Source organism: Vanessa cardui, chromosome 16 (genome assembly GCF_905220365.1).
Source record: "Vanessa cardui chromosome 16, ilVanCard2.1, whole genome shotgun sequence".
Taxonomy (NCBI): Eukaryota; Metazoa; Arthropoda; class Insecta; order Lepidoptera; family Nymphalidae; genus Vanessa; species Vanessa cardui.
In genome coordinates, this window is record NC_061138.1 from 11510484 (window position 1) to 11532790 (window position 22307).

General features: G+C 32.7%; 1 protein-coding gene across 1 annotated transcript in view; it reads left to right on the plus strand.

The window, feature by feature from the left end:
- The first annotated feature begins 15860 nt into the window (after window positions 1-15860).
- Window positions 15861-22307, plus strand: part of LOC124536424 (GTP-binding protein REM 1) — a 167743-nt gene continuing 161296 nt past the window's right edge. Inside the window, exon 1 of the mRNA XM_047112965.1 lies at window positions 15861-16274. Coding sequence (XP_046968921.1) covers window positions 15908-16274 — 367 coding nt within the window. The 5' untranslated portion in view covers window positions 15861-15907. The remainder of the gene's footprint in view (window positions 16275-22307) is intronic.

The following is a 22307-nucleotide window of genomic DNA, read 5'->3' on the forward strand; positions in this document are numbered from 1 at the left end:
TATTTCGAAGCGCCTGCGAATCTTTAATAGCAACTGCAAAACGATTGATTGATTAGATACACTGTATCTCAATTCAACACCTGTGCTATTTTCCCGGAGAAAGAAAAAGAAAAGTTTGTTTATTGCCACAGTACCTATAGAATGAAACAAAACATTAAAATTTGTCTGTGGTTTTTAAATGTCACTTAGTATTTTACCTCGGAAATTGCGCCAATAAACTGTTGACTTATCTAGTACGCGCTCATTGGCTGAAATTTGACCGATATTCGTTAATGATAAAAGTACAGATACAAAATATAGGCTCTAAAGGTCGATACCTTGTCATTATTTCAATAAAAAACCCAAATGTCAAAAGAAGCCTGATTGATTTTATCTTTGAAATGACGTATGTATATCGTCATTAGTAGTGTGAGCGTAAATTGTTAATGTTTATTTTAAATATGAATCCATAGACATTCTATTCCAATATCAGGATTGTTTATGATAAGCGGGCGTATATTAAAATTATTGTTCACAAATTTAATTGGTTTTTTAATTGAACAAATCAATAACATACAAAATAAAACAGTGGTCATAAATAGCATTTCGATAAAATATAATATACACAAAAATATAAATCACTCAATCTATTATAAAAGAATAAAGAAAATCGGAAATTAGCGGAAAAGATACGTCGCATACGTAGTGCACGGGAAACTTTGAATGTAACTGCATCCAAGATGGCTGCCTCGCTACCATCGACGCGACGCTACACTAGAGCACCATTTAACTCCCATTGACACTCTTTTCCAAACAGTATGAAAACAAGATGGCGCACCATGCGCTGTCAAATATCTGTGTCTGTTGTCAAACACATTATAGGTATTGTATTTTTGAGCTTCGCTTGCGTTAGCTTTGGTTGACACACGTGTTAGTGAGATATCTGTGTTATTAAAATCATTTTGTGTTGTTCTTTCAATAATTTTTTAGTGCAAATAGTTAATTTATATGGTTTCTGGATTTTACTAACATTATTCGGTTTCGGTAAGTGTTAATTTTCTTTTATAGTTAACATATATTAGTTAGTAAGTTAAAGTAAGTAGTTACATAATTAACCTTAGTGATAAAGCTAAATGCGTCTATTTGAATTTAATTAATGCTTTTTTCTCAGCAGGAATCGTCCCGGAATCTTGGAAGTCCCAAATTATTAATATATCCCCATCCTCAAACCAGGAAAATGCCCTTTGGACCCAAGTTCTTATAGACCCATTGCTTTATCATCTACATTAGTAAAAGTAACTGAACATCTCCTGAAAAACCGCTTGGAATGGATAATGGAAAGCAGGAATATTCTCTCGCCCTCTCAATTTGGCTTTCGAAAGGGTTTGAGCACTCTTGATAGTCTCAGCATTCTTACGACAGACATTCGAATAGCCTTTTCTAACGGAGAGTACTTTGTGGGTGTTTTTCTAGATATTACTTCTGCATATGTTCTGCATGTTCTTCTTCCGGTACTCAGGCAAAAACTGCAACAGCTGAGTATCCCTCCGAGGATTACTCATTTCATATGTAATCTGCTTTTTTGCAGATCAATTTCTGTTAAATGCCAAAATTGTATTCTGCCCCCCCCCCCCCCCCCGATTAGTCTGGAAAGGTCTCCCGCAAGGCTCAGTCCTCAGCCCTCTGCTTTATAGCATTTATACTCACGATCTCGAGCTGTCTGTTAATAACTTTTGTAACATTCTTCAATATGTTGATGACATTGTATTATATCTTAGATCTCCTTCAGTCCAAAACTTAACATTGCAATTAAACTCTGCTTTGCATTATCTTGACCTATGGCTCTCTGACCATGGCTTATCTTTATCAGTAGATAAGACTCAGGCAGTTGCTTTTACACGAAAAAGGTTAATCCCCGTCTTTGATCTGTTTTGTGGGGATCAGCGTATCAACTTTGTCAATAAGGCGAAATTCTTAGGCATCATACTCGATAACAAGCTGAACGGAATTTGTCACTCTGAGCATATTATCAAAAAATGTGAAAAAGGCATTAACGTCCTTAGAGCAGTCTCAGGTGTCTGGTGGGGAGCTCACCCCTATTCTCTCAAACTACTGTACAATGCAATAGTTCGTAGTCATTTGGATTATGGACTATTTGTTTTAGATCCATTTAATAAATCTGCATCGGATAAACTCAATAAAATCCAACATATAATATATGCCTTAGAATAATTATAGGAACTATGAAGTCTTCTCCTACTAACGCCCTGCAAGTTGAATGTGTTGATTCTCCACTTCAACTGAGAAGACAATTTTTATGCGACCGCTTTGTGGTAAAATCATTACAGCTGTCCTCTCACCCTCTCTGGTCCCGTTTAAACATACTGTCCCAACTATATGATCACCCTAATAATCTTTGCTATTAGACAGTTTTTTAAAATTTACAAAACTCCCTCATCCTATATTAAGATTCAATCTTAATCCTCTTTTTTCCACTCCATTTAGAGCTCTTGTCCATAATCCTCCAATTGTCACAGACCTTGGTCTAACCAAAGGAGCCCCTGATACAAATGTTAAGTTTCAAAAAATTTTTCATCAAAACTGGTCAAACCACCTCCAGATATTTACTGATGCCTCTAAAATATCCCCTGATAGCTGTGTCGGTTCTGCCTGTTGGATACCCAAATTCAAAATTATCCTCCAATTTAAATCCCCTCCTGAAACATCATTTTTTTCCGGTTTAGCGATTGCTATTCTGGAAGCAATCCTATTTGCCCACTCACATAACTTAAGACAGACTGTAATTCTGACAGACTCTCTGAGCTGCCTGCTCGCAATTAGGGAAAATCCGTTTCGTAGCAGGCGAAGATTTTTTATCATCCTTAAGATCAGGGAAGCTTTGCTTGCCTGCCATCAAAAAGGGTTGGAAATATTATTAGTCTGGATACCAAGTCACTCTGGTATAACAGGCAATGACTCTGCAGACTCGTTCGCTAGATCTGCTATATCATCTGGTTTATCTAATCATTTTAAAAATTCTACTCAGGACTTGTGTGCTCTAGCGAAAACTCACCTCGATAAATCCTGGAACTCTCTTTGGAAAGCATCATCAAAATCGAAGGGTAAATTATTTTATGCTTCTCTTCAACCAGACATTCCAAGGCGACCTTGGTTTTCACTTCACAGGCAAGCTAATCGTTGGGTCACCACAACCATCTGTCGTATACGCCTTGGTCATGCATGTACTCCCATACATCTGCGAAAAATTAAAGTTAGAGATCATTCTTTGTGTGAATGTGGTCTAGACGAAGGTTCCTTATCCCATATACTGTTCTCCTGACCCAATCTCATATATCCTATGTACGACGTTCTCCCTCCTAAAGTCCCTCGTCCTATTAACGTTGAATGTTTGTTAATATTTGTGTTTAGTCCATTTTGTAAATTTCTATGTAAATATATTAAACGTAATAAGATTAAGTTGTAAATTATTTTGTGATTGTTGTTATGCATTTTAATAGTAGTTGCCTTATTTTATTAACTTTTTGTGTAATTATTATTGTTGTTGTTTTAGGTTATGGGTCTCCAATTCGTCTAGTGCTATTATGCCTTCAAAATTAATTTGAGCATGTAATCTCGACCGAACCGATCAATCTCCATCGTGTCTTCTCCATCGCACGTGACATTGGCGAAATAATCTGTGCCTTTTCGGCACTAATAAAAGCCATAAAAAAAAATTTATTAATCTAATAAACTGGTGTACGTTATACAAACAAATTGGACGTTGCATATATTATACAACATTTATGAATAAAAAAATTGGGAAATCGGTTTGGAGGATGTAGGTAAGGGAACACTCTGACTAAAAAAGGGAGCGCTGAAATAAAAATACTTTACTACTTTAAAAAATTGAATTAATATATTTGATTTCGTGTGTGGCTACAGCACAGTACAAGCCTAACATAAAATGAATTAATGAAAAGCTATTAATAAAACAACAACTTTTGAAACTGAAAATATTGAAAATTATTTTTATTGTGGCTTTCATTTGGGACGAGAGGGTACAGATTATTTCGACAATGTCATGTGGTTTAGTAGATATTTGAAAACTATGTTGAAATGTTCACAGATGACAAATCATTCCATGGGTCAGACTATTGCGTTTTGTCAATAACATGGAATAGCTTTCTACATCTAGTTTTATATATTTTGAAGTCTATAAATAAAATTTGAACAAAAAAATATTTCCAAATCAATCATTGGTTAATTCAAATAGTGTTTTGAATAATAATTAAACATGCTTATACATTGCTGGGTTAAGAGCATTAAGAGCTAAGATGGCCCAGTGGTTAGAACGCGTGCCTCTCAACCGATGATTGCGAGTTCAAATCCAGGCAAGAATCTCTATATAATATGTATGTGCTTAATTTGTGTTTATAATTCATCTCGTGCTCGGCGGTAATGGAAACCTGCATGTGTCTAATTTCATCGAAATTCTGCCATGTGTGCATTCCACCAACCCGCATTAGAACAGCCTGGTGGAATATGTTCCAAATCCTCTCCTTAATGGAAGAGGAGCCCTTATCCCAGCAGTGGGCAATTTACAGGCTGTTATGTTACTTTACTTTGCTTCTATATTTAACGTTGGAAGGCAGAATTATAAAACAGAAGCCGGCTCGGCGACTGATTTAAATACTTAGACCATTAAACCTCTTAAAATTAGAAGACATTAAAGTAAGTAACACTTAGTTAATGGACTAAAGTCTTATTTCGTTTAATTAAGATTAAATATCTGCGTACTGATCTGTAGGCTAATTGTTATATTATGTTATAACCAGAAGTATTTAAGTAAGATCAGAAGTAAGTTGAGTAAGATAATCAGAAGTAATCAGTAAGATCTTCTAGCTATCTATTCTACCGATGTGAGACCTACTACGAACTAATAATTGGTCAGCTCAGGTTCACGCGTTGTATTGAGGTAACTTTACAATTGTTGAGAGCCGAAATAGCCCAGTGGTTAGAACGCGCGCATCTAAACCGATGATTGCGGGTTCAGGCAAGCGCTACTGAATATTCATGTGCTTAATTTGTGTTTATAAATTCGTCTCGTTCTCGGCGTGAAGGAAAACAACGTGAGGAAACGTGCATGTGTCTAATTTCATAGAACTTCTGCTGCATGTGTTTTCCACCAACTCGCATTGGAAGAGCGTGGTGGAATATGTTCTAAGCCTCAAAGGGAGGGGAGGCGTTAGCCAGCAGTAGGAAATTTACATGTTGTTGTTGTTACAATTGTACATCCTCGTATTAAAGCTTTTTTTATGAGAATGAAATCAATTTGCCTCTAGACTTTATCAATTTTGTTTGTAATGCTGAGCACGTGATGAATTATGAACACAAATTAAACACATGAAGCTATCAAAATGACCGTGAAACTTTTCTTATTTCGTAATCTCCGTTGTTTTAATATTGTAATTGTATCTATCTATCACGTATGTGTCCCTGTTTAAATATATCTTCTTTATGTTATTATAATATATCTGATTGTCTTTTATCTTAATATGTGCTAAAAATGAACTAATAATTCATTGATTTATAGTTAATACATGAAACGCACGTCTTTTAAAAATGTTTAATGGGTCAAATTTTTCAACTCATCAGAGTCGGTAATTATAATGATATGTTCGGGTGATATTATTTATGGCCGAGAACATCCTGGTGATCCATTAAAAAAATAAAAATGTATCTAAAATGAAATGAAAATGTTTAGAATGAAATATAACACACATCCTGTGTTACGATTAGAAATAAACCTGAGGGCGTAATATGTTTGATACAAAATAAAGTTTTTTCATGTATATTTAAAAAAAGTGAAGATATAACATTTTATTATTATCTACATAAATGTCAGTGTTGCCAAACATTATACATGATACAGAAAATTCATCGTCCATTTAATTACTGATAAAACGGGGATAAAAAACCACTGGAATTTAGTTTGTTTGACAAAGTATTCTTGCATAATAAAAAATATTATAATAATTTTAAATGTTTCATATAAATAATTTTAAATAAATTTGCAATTAAATAATATTGCATTTTACGCTTTCCTATGCAATGTTGTTTTAGAAATATTACGAGATATATCCATTAGCACTTACACGGGGCCTGTTGTGTGTTGTTGCGGATTTAATTTCAGAGGTGTGTTTTAAATTGCATATTAGTTTTTGAAGAAAAAATACCCTGTGCTTGTGATCATCTCTCTGAGAGTCGTGATGAGACTGTGAGTTTCCCACTGTTGGGCTGAGGCCTCCTCTTCCACAAGACTGACTGCAACGTTTTTTTTTGACATTTATTATCGTCACATATTCACCGCTCGTCTAAGGGAAGCTGCTTTGAATTTCGTGAGAGTACTTCAAAGTTGAATTTAATGCAACTTGCAACAAGTAACTTTTCAGAAAATTTTATTTCATCATGTATCCCAAACTGTTAGTGTTAGAACGTGACTTTGAGGTCAGATTTGTGTGCAGCTTTCCCAGATATAACATTTTAAAACGAAACGCTTCTGAAACAAAGAGATTTCTGTCACGTGTACCGAGTTGCACGCTCTCTTTTTATTCGAAAAAGTTTTATGTTACGGAATTTCCTGGAAATTGGTTTTGCTCGGATTCCATGATGAAGGTAAACAAATGAAGGCAAGTATTAAAAAAAAACAAAAACATTCATAGCATAATTGAAAATTATTGTGTTTCATATTTCTATTCTATATATTAATCTATGTTACATGTATATACATATAGAACCAATACATGTGACGAAAGGTACCATAAACCAAGACGGTATAAGAAATCGTTAAAGCGCTTTTGGCACGGTATTCACGGATTGTTTGAGGCATATTCTCTCATCACTCGATATGTTTGGCAATTTAAAATACGCTGTTACACTTCGCTTTATTTAATACTTCTTTAAGCATTTGACTATAGAATTCATATGCGACTCACTGTACGTTAATGGAACTATACCATAAAGTCCCATACATTGGCATTGACAACTGTTCAAAGTTTTTACTCAAACGAATATAACAATGCGAAAACGCATATAAAACAATAATAATATGTTTTTTTTCTATGTAACAGGATATAAAAATTCTTGTTGGTGAATATTGATATATTGGTAAAAAATTAACATCCTTAATTTTATTTCAATAATATAATCGGAACGATTACCTAGTCTATACTAATATAAAAAGCTATAATTCTTTACTTACGTCTTTCTTAAAGTTAGCTACTCTCTTACGATCAAATGTGATAAAATTTTGTAAGACGCAAGAAGGAACAAAGTCTACACAACCCCATAAAACGCGAGCAAAGTCGTGAGCCAGTACTAGTACGTAAAAAGTGGTAAATACTAATTGCTCACGCTTTCATCAGCTTTAACATTTGCTAATTTGGTTTAATATTGTGAAAAGTACATGAAATTCAGAACTTTTCGCTGAATTGATATATCGTTCCGTTTTATTATAAACTCCACGCGTAACATACGATCCAGTATCTATCAAGAATGTCGCGTATGATCATATGAATATTCTCAGAACACTTTGCTTTTTATGAATTTTAGAAAATTTAATCTTGAATATTTTGAAGATTTATAAATATGTAAAAATACAATATGTGTCAACTGTCGATCATAAACCTACGTAATAAACTAGCTGTGCCCGCGACTTCGTGTGCGTTGTTTTAGATAGATTTGAAATTAACATGGTTTTTTTAATTATTATAGTTATTAACAACATGGGATATTTACCATCGGTATTTGGTCTTTTTCATATTACATGAAAATTTGTATAATAAATAGTTGATATAGTAGAGGTGGAGACAGGAGACTTTTAGCACTAGGCTACCTAGTTTGGGCGTCGTCTCCTGCACACAATTGTACTTATTATTAAGATACGTTTAAACTGTAATGTCTGTAATATGGGAGAGAATAAATAAATTATTATTATTATATCATGTTCTGTTACATTAAAAATTATTTTCATAATTTTAACTTTTGTTTATAATTATATAAAACGTCAAAAAAGTGTCAATTCGCTAAATTCCGTGCCATTGACCCATTTCCCACTTAATTTATGTCGGTGTTGCTAGTATAACGCTTCGACATGGCATTTTCTAAAATTTTAATTAATAAAATAAATTACATTTATTTTAAAGGTGCATTAAAACAATTATTAAAATAAGATTTTAATCATCTAATTCGTTTGCTGAATTTGATTAGAGGTCATTTCACATCGTTTCAAATTTATTTAATAGCTGTCTTCCAGTTTAAAGGTTAGTTCTTCGATCTAGGTGTCGGAGTCTAGTTATGATAAATTTACCTTGCCTCATATTTGGCTTTTCTTAATTTTAATAATTATTTCCTTGATTTAATTATGGATATAATTCCTTTTTCATTAAGGGTATTTTGGTAGTGATACTGGTCACACTCGCTAACCTTTCAAAGGTTCGTGAACTTTCGATTTCGTTCTTTTTGAATTTTGGAACTATCGGCTTCACACCGATTCCAAAATTCTAATTCGATATACTGAATATATCGATGAGTTGTCTTAATAATTGAGTTTCTTAATTTGTGGTTGTTTAGTATTCAGTGCTTTAATAGCAGTTATCTTTTCAGAATTTATATTAACAATGAAGTTTTGAAGTTTGACAGAACTTTATATCATGTTTACCGACTCGTAAAAAATTGTAAGTCTTTATTCTTGTTTTTGATTAAATGCATTGGTTTGCAATTCGATAAGTCGTAGTCATGTGTAAATTGTGGTTTCCAGTGACCCTTTGAAATGGTTCTCCGGAGTTGAGATCGTCAATTTGTGTAAGCAGGACTTTGAACCTCCAGAAGGTAAATTCGTGCTTACATCTCTCGTTAAAGGTATTTATCATTTGCTTATTAGCTTAACTTATTGAACCTGTATATTTCGTATTACAGGAGGTATTTTTTTTTTAATCGGATTTACCCACCACGTGGACTTCTTGAATGGAAATATTAAGAGTGAACGGCTCCAGGTTCCTGGTTGAGTGTGCCCAGATAGCGGCTGGTGCAACTCCAAGGACGGCAGGCCTGTTCCCTAAGCCGTTGTCGGTATCCACGTGTAGCTGGAAACTTTGGTGATGTACCCCCTTTGAATTATATTATAAATTTCGTTTACACCGGTCTGGCGAACGGTGTATTCTTTCAAACCACATCAAGTAATTCATTCGTCAGTGGCGCCTAATTTTCAACCTTACATTTTGGATTAGTAACATTGAATTTTCAAGCTTGCCTTTTATCCCAAGTGACCCACGCTGAGTCTAGCTGGCATAATTTTATATAATAATCATTATAAGAAGTAACATAAGTAATGAGTAAATTAAGTAATTGGTTGTTTATAATACTATGTTACTGTGCATTAAAAATTTTATAACCTAATATTGTTTCTTTATACCCACCACCAGAAAGGTAACAGTTCTTTATTTTTATTTGGATGGAGCTCGATATTCCGATATTATCTATGAATGTCTTGTTCAAGAGGACAAGACACGAAACAAGACATTAGTCTCGTAAATAATAAAAAAATATATTGTTCATGTGGCAGATTTTATTTTATCCTAATAATTCTGTAGTAGGCAGATTTCGTGACATCAAGTTGATGGTTGTGGTGGCATGCGGTACTGGACGGTATTTGTACAATGCAAGGGATTATTTTTGTTTTATATCTCATTCTAAAATATAGCCTTAAAGTCAAATTCGGTCCAGCAGTTCCAGCCGGAACACACAGACAGACAAAAATTGTTAAAAAGTGTTATTTTGGTATATGTACCATGTACTTATTATTATGTATTATGTATTGTATACTGTATTGAAAACGGTTAGTTAATATTAGAAACAGACACTCCGATTTTTTTAATTGTATGTAAGTAACAATGTACATCCCTGCACAGTTAAAATAAATTTTATTAAAAAAAACTTTCTTATATAATATCGTCATCCGACCTAAAAGTTTACTAATCTATCATCATCGGACTGAAATAAAATTAGAAATTGAAAATCATAATCATATAAATTGTAAAATATATTTTCTTGTTACATGATACCAATAATAATTACATAGCATGACATGCCGTCATAGTGACGTATTTATTAATTTTGACATAAATAAATTTATATTTAACTTTAAGCTGACAAAGGATACAATGTACCTGCCACTTAAATATAAACGACATATAGCTACATTGTTAGCTTACAATATATTTGATCCAATTGTAGACACTACAATTAAAAAAAATATTATACCCTTGATTAGTAGTTGTGCTACTAACAATAATAAATTAAAAAACTAAGCAATAAGACAACGGATAAGCACTGTAAATATATTATTAGTATTGTACATCAGAATATACAGAGCTTATCCAGCAAAGATAACGAAATTGAATTATTTTTAAAGTACTATAATATTGACATATTTTGTATTAGCGAACATTGGATCTTGTCACATCAGCTACCACCTAGTATTAACCCTTCGGGTGCCTGGTGGGTAAAACTTACATGGCGTGCCTGGTGGGTCTGTGGGACCCGGTAACAAAATGCTTGTTTTTTACTTATTTTATTAGTCAGAACGCCAAATAATGTGTTTATATTTATTTTAGAGCTGTTTAGCTATATGAATGAAAAATAAAATTATACTAAAGTTCTTCTACAAAGTTATATTAAAAAAATTAAAAAGTCTCTAATTTTACGTAATAAAAATAAACACTCATGTTTAAATCGACAATATTAATTTTTTTAATTGAGGTCAACAATCAAACTTTACATTATTTTTAAGGCACTAAATAATTAACTTACAAACTTTTATATTTTGATATAAAAGTAACAAAGGTATTGCTTGTAACTATTCTGTATTTACGTGCCAATTTTCACAATCAAAAATTTCGTGTTCCAAGCAAATATGACTTGTGCAAGACACATAGATCTATTTAGACTTGTGATCTTTTTGGTTAGGACATACATAACAACGCTTTTTCGTACCAGCATCATGTTTTTTGGGTGATGGCTCTGAGGGTTCCCCTAAATGAGAGCTGATTCTCTTACGTAAAGTAAGATAAGATTTTGCATCTTACAACTATTACGTCGTTCAGTCTGATGTAGAGCAGTCAATACTATGCCCATTTTTTTATAAAGTTCCTTCTAGTATCTGAATTGTTTAACATATGAATAACTTTTGCGTTTATGCCAGTAGTGTTGAGAATCCAGAAATAATAATCAAGGACTTTATATATTGATCTGTGACCAAAATTACTTAATGGCTGGGGCATATAAATCAATTTTGATGGTTGTATATATGATATCCCTGTTAATTGGTTCGTTATAGACTTTTACTTCTTCCTTGTCAACATCAGAATTATGTATCTGACTCATCTTCACTTTCATCAAAAACTACATCCTGATCTTCATTTTCTTCAAAATTTCTCTCTAAAGCTTGGCGAATTTCATCATTTATTAATCGCCCAGTCATTATAACTGCATCACTATTTTTTCCATAAATAATTTACCACCCAATATAAATTAAAGAGACAAAACAAAAATAATAGCTAAAAGATTAAAAGTTACGCCGCGTGCCTGATCGGGTCCCTGAGACCCGAGCGCACACAAAATGCGTGTTGTTCGGATGGGTGTACGTTGTGGACAGCGGGAGAGTAGTCAAAATAGCCGTTAGTTTGTATCGCGAAGCTACTCGGGAGTGCAGCGGGTTTGCTACAAAAATTTAAAAGCTATCGTTGATTTTTTGAAGTGACGGGTCTGTCAGACCCACCAGGCACCCGAAGGGTTAATAACTATAAATTGTCAAGTGCGTTCTTTAGAAAATTAACTAAACACGGAGGATCATTAATATACACAAAACAGAATATACATTGTAAAGAGCGAAAAGACATTGTGGATCTTTCAATAGAGCGCACTGTTGAACTGTCATGCGTGGAACTCGAGCATACTATAGCTATGTGCGTATACCGACCTCCACAATCGGATTTTAACCTTTTTGAATGTGTGATGGAGGACGCCCTTAAGCGAGTCTGTCCTGGGCGAAAGAATATAGTTATTTGTGGAGATTTTAACATTGACATTTTAGTGCAATCTTCCATAAGTACTAGGTTCATAAATTTATTTCAATCTTATAATCTAAATAACATATTTTGTGAACCTACAAGAATATCAGCGACTTCCGCAACCTGCATAGATAACGTGTTTTGTAGTTGTGAGGCCGTTAATAAGAAAATCTTATCAAACCTTACATCAGATCACTTTGGCCAAATGGTGTCAATAGGTATAAAAAAAAATCAAAAGAAACGAAAAATCACTTGTAGGCCAATTACTGTGAAAGGTTTAATCAACTTCAATAATGCTTTACACTGTAGCCTTCCAAAATTGAATCTCAGCTCAAATGATCCCAACTCTTTATATAATTCTCTTTTACAACTAATTAATAACGAATTCAATAAAATATTTCAGTTAAAAACCTTTTATCAAAACAATGAAATGCAGTTCTCAGACTGGGCCACTACCGGTATCTATATAAGTCGAAATAAATTGTATGAGCTATATGAACTTAAGAAATATAATCGTTATTGTAAATTTATCAATTTTGTTAAAAAATATTCCAAGTTATTTAAACAAGTTTGTCAAACAGCTCGTTCGTTGCATATTAAAAATAAAATCTTAAAATCTAATAATAAAATGAAAACTACTTGGGATATTATAAGTTCGGAAACAGGTAGGTTGAAGTTTGATGCAGGGCAGTTATCCCTTAGTATAAAAGGCAAAATTGTAGGCAAAGATCTAGATGTGGCCAATGAATTCGAAGAATATTTCTCTAATATTCCTCTGAATATTACTAAAGGACTTAATGCGTCTCCTAATGATGCTTTAGACCTACTCAAGTGTTATGTTCCCCAGAATGAGTTAGAATTTTCTTTTGAGAATATAACTCCGTACGAAATATTAAAAATATTTAAAACATTAAATCTGAAAAAAACCTGTGATCTTTGGGATTTATCAGTCACAATTATTAACAATGTAATTGTTGACTTGGCTCCTTATTTAGCTATAATCTTTAATAAATGCGTACAATCTGGCATTTTTCCTGATATGTTGAAATTAAGTAAAGTAATCCCATTATTTAAGTCCGGTGATAAAAATGATCCAAACAATTACAGACCGATCTCTATTTTGCCAGTATTAAGTAAAATTTTTGAGAAAGTCATGCTTAATCAATTGCTATTATACTTTAACTCGAATAAGCTATTGCATTCTCAACAGTTTGGTTTTACTAAGGATCGCTCGACTGCTGATGCGGGTGTAGCATTTGTTAAGCACATTTATGATGCATGGGAAAAGTCGCAAAACGCTATTGGAGTTTTTTGTGATTTATCAAAAGCTTTCGATTGCGTTAGGCATGATATTCTCCTAGAAAAGCTTAAATATTATGGTATCAGGGGCCCTGCATTGAAATTAATTTCCTCCTACCTTAGTGAAAGAGTTTTGAAGGTTGTGGTTAATGGTGCAAAATCAAATGGCGCTGTGGCGCAAATGGGTGTACCACAGGGTTCAATTTTGGGACCTCTCTTGTTCTTAATATATATAAATGATTTACCTTATTTCGTAAAAAATACTTGCGATATTGTACTGTTTGCAGATGATACATCCCTAATTTTTAAACTAGATAGAAAAATAAACAACTATGACGTTGTAAGCAGTGCCCTGTCGCGGGTTCTTGGTTGGTTTGACATAAATAATTTAGTACTAAATGCTAAAAAGACTAAATGTGTTTTGTTTTCCTTGCCAAATGTCAAATCAAATCCTTCTGCAATAACTTTGAAAAATGAAAGGCTTGAGTTTGTTGAGTCGACGGTCTTTTTAGGGATAACCCTTGACTCCAAACTGCAGTGGGGCACCCATTTGTATGCCCTGGCAAGAAAACTAAGTAGTGCCATTTATGCAATAAAAATAATTAGAAAACTTACGGACATAAGTACTGCTAGACTAGTTTATTTTAGTAATTTTCACAGTATTATGTCATATGGAATGTTGTTATGGGGTAATGCAGCAGAGATTGAAGTTGTTTTTATTCTACAGAAAAGAGCTATCCGATCTATTTACAATATTAGCTCCAGGACATCATTACGCGAAAAATTTAAAGAAATAGGTGTATTAACGGCTGTTTCACAATATATTTATGATAATATAATCTTTATACAAAAGAATATTAAAAATTATTCTATCAATGCTGATGTACATACTATTAATACAAGAAATAAGAATAAACTTGTAACCCCCAGTTTCCGTTTGCATACGGTAAATAGAACGTTTTTGGGCAATGGTATACGCATATATAATAAGATACCGGAAAATATAATCAATTTACCATTTTCAAAATTTAAAAATATTATTAAGACTAAATTAATAAATAAATCATACTATTCATTAAAAGAGTACTTTTTAGAAAGAAACGCCTGGAGTTAGGCTCGGGTTCCATCATAGGACGCTAATTACTGTCAATAACAGCATTGTAAATGTGTTTATTTGAAAAGAGCAACTATGCGAGTTTCTTGCCGTTTCTTCTCGCTAGAAGCTGCTTTCCGAAACGGTGGTAGTATTTGATTATTGACGATTCAAAAACGCTTCATTATGAAGTTTACTTGAATAAAATTGATTTGATTTGATTTGATTTGAAGATATATTCTACAATAGTTCAATTAGAAAAACTGTATTATACACTTTAAAAAAAATGATATACCGATGTACCAACTATATACAGCCTACCGTAAGTATTCCAAATTGTTTAAAATATCATTATTACATAGCATAAAACAAAGTAGCTTACAGCTTACCTATGTATTCTTAGATCTTTAAAATTACGGAACGGATTTTGATGTGGTTTTTTTTTAGATAGTGTGATTCGAGAAGAAGTTTTTCGTATATAATATATGTATAGTAAAGAAACAAGAAAAAATTTGTCGTAAATTTAGTATCAGTTTCGCATTGCCGCGCTAAGCTGGGGCGAGTAGCTAGTATATTATACAAAGTCGTTAAGAATATTTGTACACAAAAGTATATTTGTTTTAGGAATGACATTAAATAGTTATTTCACAAATAGTTCAGAAGGAATGGTGATTTTCGTACTTTGAAATAGTTTAGTACATTCTCGAATCGCCAACCCTTGAATATTAATTGCAGAACGAAATCCTCTGATTCACTCCGATACGAATACAAAGTTTAGGTACTTAAATAGGTATAATAAAACTATCAATTAATCCTACTTGTATAGCAGAAGTTTCATTAAGGTATTAGAAAAAGGTACAAATTATGTTACCAACAAAAGTAATAAAGTTATCAAAATCTTTTCCTAGTAAAATAAAAACCTGCAAAAATATCACAACATGACAAAAATACATATATGTATAAGACTTTCTTAGATAGCTAATCACGTTCCGCATGCAATGTTTCATCTAAATGAATTATGACATACGTTAAAAGTTTAACATATTTTAAAGGAACTGACACAAAAATATACTCATCTCAAATTTCACATTTTTACTTCGCATGAAATCATGTGGAACACAATAAAGAATAACCGAAAACACTCTAAATTGTGCAAATATAATAAATTAACTCATGAAAACAAACCGACGATGTAATGTAAGCAATTGTATGAGTTAAAGTTCCGCCCGCCCAAAACAAAAGCTAGTTGGAATTAGTGACATTTAAAAGTGCTCTAATCTTATAATCCCGATGCAACAAGTACCGCCCAAGCGGGAGGGGGCCGTGAGCAGTCAGTATCGTCGCGACCATGGCTACGGACGGACGCACGAAGCGCTCGCAATCGATATGCGCGCCCGCCTCCGCGAGTATGGAAGCCCTCGCCGCGCCGATGGAGACGACTCCGGCGCCTCGGCGCAGGCCGGCCACGCGTTCCCAGTCTGCCAGGATTACGGGTGGTCGATCTGTGAGACACAGGCGGCAACAACAGCAGCAACAGTTGGATCGGGAAACCCGAGCTAGATATAGTTCGGAGCCGCGTTTAGCCGAAGCGGAAACTCCTCCTCAAGTCAGGAGACAGGCGTCCGCTCGTCGGCGTCCTCCCGCCGGGCAGCACAGCCAGCCTCGACGCTCGAATGCCTTCCTCGACGTCCCGCGGACGACACATCAGCAGCCCGAAGAGGAGCCTGACGAAGACTCATATAGACTACGTACCTTCAACATCACACAGAAAGGAGGTCAGTGCTACGACGTTCATTAACCTCTCCTATATTTAAACGTGAGAGTTTTTCAATTCGAAATACAAAACTTGGCAGTCGTCCGGCTCCGATTTTATGTATTCAGTACTCCCTTCTTGTTTTCATGAAAGAATATTCTGTTATGAAAGAGAATAAAGCAGACGTCTGTATTACTATTCGTGCTAAAAATGATCATTAAAAGTCTTGCTGTCGTGAATCACGCTGGAACAGCGTTTACGAGGCCACTATAAATCAAGCAATACATGAACACACGTGTTTACTTTTGAGGTAAAAATAACTGGTATATTGGAAACGTAAAAGTTTATGATGATGCCTTTAATGCCAGATTCTAAAAGCAATTATATAAATGTTTTCTCTGCAATTAAATTAACTTTTATATATAATTGGCGCATATCGTTTCGTTAAACATACAGTCTTTATAAATACTTTTTGATTTAACGGTAATAACTCAATTATATATACATACAAATAAAGGTATGTCCTACATTAAGAAACTAATCAAACGTTTAAAAGTAGTTTGATATGTACAACACTTATATAAATAAGATCATGTTTAAAAAATTAAATCTGTTCAGATTGAAGTCAAATCGAATAAAAATATTTGTTTATTCAAGTAGATTCATAAAAGCAATTTAAGATTTTGAGTCATCATATTAGTATGGAATTAAAAATAAAGTTACCACAGATTCAAAAAGTATCAGTAAATGTAGTGTACTGAGAAAAACCGGCAACAAACTTGGTTATTACTCTTTTCCACCATTTTAATTACAGAGACTCTCGAAATACGACGAAATAAACAAATATTATGATGATATTAAGCTTCTGAAAAGTCACTCAATAAAAATTATTGATATGATGTTTTTCTCAAATTATTCATGCTCAATATATATAACGCAATGTTTAATGTAGGATAATGAAGTTAGAGGAACAAGTATTTATGAAAATAACAGTATAAATCCGTTTCGTATAATATAAGCTTATAAGCGGCGAAAATAAATTAAGGCACATTTCTTCGAGCAATTAAGCTACAGTAAATATTAATTTGATATTAAAATTTATCATCAATCATCAACATCTGATGGGCAGTGACCTTCTCTCCGATTGGGTCAAAATTAAGCAGAACATTCTGTGTATTCAAACAAAAGCAGTGCATACAATATAAACATATTTGATTAAATTGCGATGTTGGATTTATAGCAATAGCTAATTAACTTTGAATTTAATCAGATCTAAATATTCTCTGCTCAATTAAGCGCTTAGGAGTATTAATGAATCATTTTTGTTTTAGATTATTGTTAGATCAGAGCTTTAAGTCGTTTAAAATATAATTTCACATTAAGTGTCTTAGATAATAAAGACTTAAGTCGTATAAAAACTATTCAGTAACTCGTCATTCTATAAGTATCATCAGACGCTTGTCTCTTCTCCGTGGGTCGGTCCAGTTTGTAAACATCATTAATAATATTAGACAGAATTAAACTTCTCTGATGGGAATCATTATTATGTGTATTTATTTTATTCATACCTACGCATAAAAAAATTGTAGGCTCTCGTGGATGATATAGCTCTCATCTACGCTAGCTTAAATGCACTTCTAAGCTATGAACAATAATATCCTTATTATCATAATTAATAAACATCTTATAGCCCAGACAGACATACTTGCATAAGTCCTAGTGGACTTATATCTGTCTGGGCTATGCCTGTTATTGTCTGAGCTAGTAAGTACAACAAACATAGTTTATCTAGTTATTAAATATTATATAATATTCTCATTTCGTTCACCACTAATGCATCTCCGCAAACGAATATGTTATCTCCCATGTGCCTGTAGTTTTACGAGCTAACGAACCCTTCTAACAAGAACGCCAATCAGCAATGCAAAATAAGGATTGTTTAGACAATTATAATTAATTTAGAAGCGCCGATTGATAAATTCAAATCATGTATATTTTGTTGCATATTATTCAATACCAGATTAAATAATAATGATAAATAAGCGTGGAGTTAATACTTGTCAACTTCCAGGCGATATATTATATGCATAAAAAAATTAAATGGTAAAAAAACTATTGCGTTTTTTGACGATTATTCTCGGTAGAATAATTATTTTGAATCGGGGGTAGCTTCACTTAAGTAGTTTGTCATTTTGTAAAATGACGATCAAAACTACATCTACTTAAATAAAGTATATTTTGATTTGATTTGGTACTTAAACAAATCAGACAAATATCACTGTGTAACTAAACCAATACTTCAATTCAAATGTAAATAGTCTAAACAAATATCTATGAAAATAATACCACAAGATTGATAATCAGGAAATATTGCATTATAAAAAAATTGTATTCATTTCTTTGATCCAAACATTACATCATATTCAGTAATCAAACGTCCAATGAATGAAATCGCGAGGGAATCGTACAGCTATAGTAAAAAAAATCAGTTATAAATTCACAATAGCCAAAACGTTTGCCTAGAACCGGTAATAGCGTTTTGTTAAAAAAAGAATCGACGCTCGTGGAATGAAAAGCCATTCTATCTTTCAGAGTAATGAAAAAGAACGATAAGGCATCCCTGTGGATATTTAAATATTTGAATCGTTTGCTTCATAAATTGTTAAGCACCGAAATAAAGGTAAATACGTATCTAAGATTAGGAAATATATTGACAATTTAAAACACATTACATCCTCCTTAGTAAGCCATATTTGATACTACAATAAGGCTGAAGATTGTCTTTCATTTGCCTATTAATAGGTATTTTTAAAAAAAATGTCCCATTAGTATTTTGTTGGTCATCAAGGATGATCAAATTTTAATTAAAAACTATTTATTCCAATCAAATCCATACATCTCGGCGATTGATGGATATGACTCGAATAATTCAAAGTTATGACAATACTCATACAAACAGACATTCAAATTTCTATTTCGAATCGATGATGAAACTGAAACTCACTTAAATGAAAAGAAATATTCAGTAGTTTTTTTTTATGTTTACAATATAAATATATATAAATAATATATATACTATAAATAACGAAATATAGTAGAAATGAGATATAAATGAATGTGGGATTAGCAAGACGATTAGCAAACATGGTATACGAATGCATAAAAAAAGTTCAGACTCCAGGGCGCGACGCTTAGTGCTCAATATTACAAATCTTAAGAAAAACTTAGCGGTTAATCTTTTATGACTTCTAAGATTAACTTTATAACTATCGTAAGGTATAACTAATAAGTAAGCGAATCCTAGTGCCGTGGGTGTTGGAATTGAAGTATTTACAAGCAATTCCCAAAAACAGAATAAATAAAAGAAATCAATCTCTTCGGCAGGGGCCACGGAATCGCTTTTGCATACTACCGTGGCGCCTTTAACTTCTAGCGAGATTCCCGGGTATATATATCATCCAAATAGTTGAAAAGCTTGCTAATAGTGTAAGAATTATATAGTTTGGCGGCCGAGCATATGGGCCATGGTAAATGGTCACCATCACCCATAGACAATGGCGCTGTAAGAAATATTAACTATTCCTTACATCGTCAATGTGCCACCAACCTTGGGAACTAAGATGTTATGTCCCTTGTGCCTGTAGTTACACTGGCTTACTCACCCTTCAAACCGGAACCCAACAATACTGAGTACTGTTATTTGGCGGTAGAATAATACAGACGGGCTTGCACAAGGCCCTGCCAATATAAAAATTAACATTTTGCAAATCTATCAGTGAACATCGAAACAGTTATCTGTATTGAAATAGTTTCATCTGAAGCCTCATAAACACTGCGCTCAAACTGCTCTTACAAATCATATCCAAATTATGTTACTATACAAAAATGTTAATTTAAAAGAGCTATGCAATAACCACAAAAATAAATAAATAATTAAAATGTTGTACATTTTAAATACGCGATAAAATTTTATTATTAAAATAATTCATTAATTTTAATCGCTTGTATGTATTATTATAATTAATTAATTTCGAATTTATTTTATCAATTAATAAAAATTTTATACAAATATTTTATAAGTAAAGTAAACACTAGCGACCTACTCCGATTTTACTCGGGAGCAATGCTGATATTAAATATAAATTACAAAACGTTTCACAATTTTCATAGCTTTATTGTCATAAAACAATACAAACCCCAGTCTAAATATATTGTGCGTATATTATACATATAAATGTTCCTCATTGATCAATCTATTTATTAAAGAAACCGCATCAAAATCCGTTGTGTAATCTTAAACATCTAAGCATACATAGGGACAGTCAGTAAGCAACTTTGTTTTATACTAAGTAATGATAATGATAGGTATCAAACTTACTCATTGTAAGTGGTTCAAAAACACAAATACACTGAATGTTACTACTTAACAGTAGAATACTTGATTAATCCTCTACTGGTCATCATATTCTACTAAGTAGTATTTACTTAGATGGGTTTGCACAAAGCCATACTACCATGTGAGTCTTAAGCGAAGATTGCAGATGAAAGTCAGTAACTTACGTTTGTTTTAATTTGCTTAGTTTCTACTAACTTAGTGTTGGTTAAAATCGTGAGGAAACCTGCATACGACTGATGAATATATTTCTAGGTGTATCCATCAATCCGCATTGTACTAGCAAGGTAGGAGCTACAAACTTTTATTGTATTAATCCATTTATACCTCCGATATAAATCTAGTTTTTAGCTACAATTTATTTTAATTAAACTCTAGTGCCTCTACAGATGCACGATAAAAGCCTATATTGATATGAAAAAGGTTTTAATATTATATCTGTTAACAGTATTCCATATTCATAGTTTTAAAAGTACAATAAAAACAAAACTGGCGGTTCAAACTTACACTTGTTTTTCAATGAAAAACAATGTTTGCGACCGAATATTTAATTTCGAGATACTGTTTATTAAACCTTTGAACCTTTTTGTATAAGCCGTTTTATCAACATCGTCGGGTTTTATTGAGAGACCAGATAGAAAGTTATCAAAATCGTGTTATAACAGCTGTTTTGATTTCAAATTATAAGCAGACAAATAGGGAATCGAATATGTAGTAGCGTTATTTCAGATATTACTTTGACAAAAAAAAATAACAAAAAGAAAAACCGACTTCAAAGAAAACATTATATAAAAAAAATTAACATTGACTAAAATGTAATAAAAATTATTGCGTATTCAAAATATTCTTTAAAGTCCTTCTGAGTACAATGAAATGAAACATATTAGACTAATTAAAAGTCGATTTACGATTATATAATGTAGTTACAATTACTGTTAAATTTGGAGCCGGCACTAGCTTCAAAAACGAAAACAAATATTATCAAAATCGGTTTACCCACTGAGAAGTTATGAGATAACAAACATAAAAAAGTACAGATGAATTGATAACCTCTTACTTTTTGAAGTCGGTTGAAAACAACATATCAAAATTGATGATCAATGACCATCAACCAGTCAAGTAGGCTTTTGAATTGACATTCAAAAACTATATTAAGCTAGCACCTGTTAGCATCGGTTTGGAAAGTAGATTCGACCAGGAAGAATTGGCAAGTAACTCATTAGTTACTCTTTTTCAACATTTAAATATAGTCTTGTTATTTAATTACAAATATATATGTATGGAATTGATCCTGCTGGAAAGTCAACAAGTATTAATTCCACACTTTTTTGGCTAGCAAAATATATATAACCGTAGATTTAAGTGTCTTTTACAATCCTTTTTAGTTCCAAAGTGTTCGATTTATTATGTTTAATTTAGAGCTGTTTTTTAAAACTACATAGAAACTATATATTTATATGTCACAGTAAGATTACAAAATTCCTTAGAACTGTAGAAATGTTGTGTTGCGTTAAGTGAATTGTAAATTCTTATGAGAAATAAAGTTCTTTAACCACAAATGCTGTGAACCGTGTAAAATGATTGCAATTTAACGCATTGTTTTACGCTATACTGTAATCTATGTTAAACTGTTAGATTACAATCTGTCCCCCGTAAAATTTT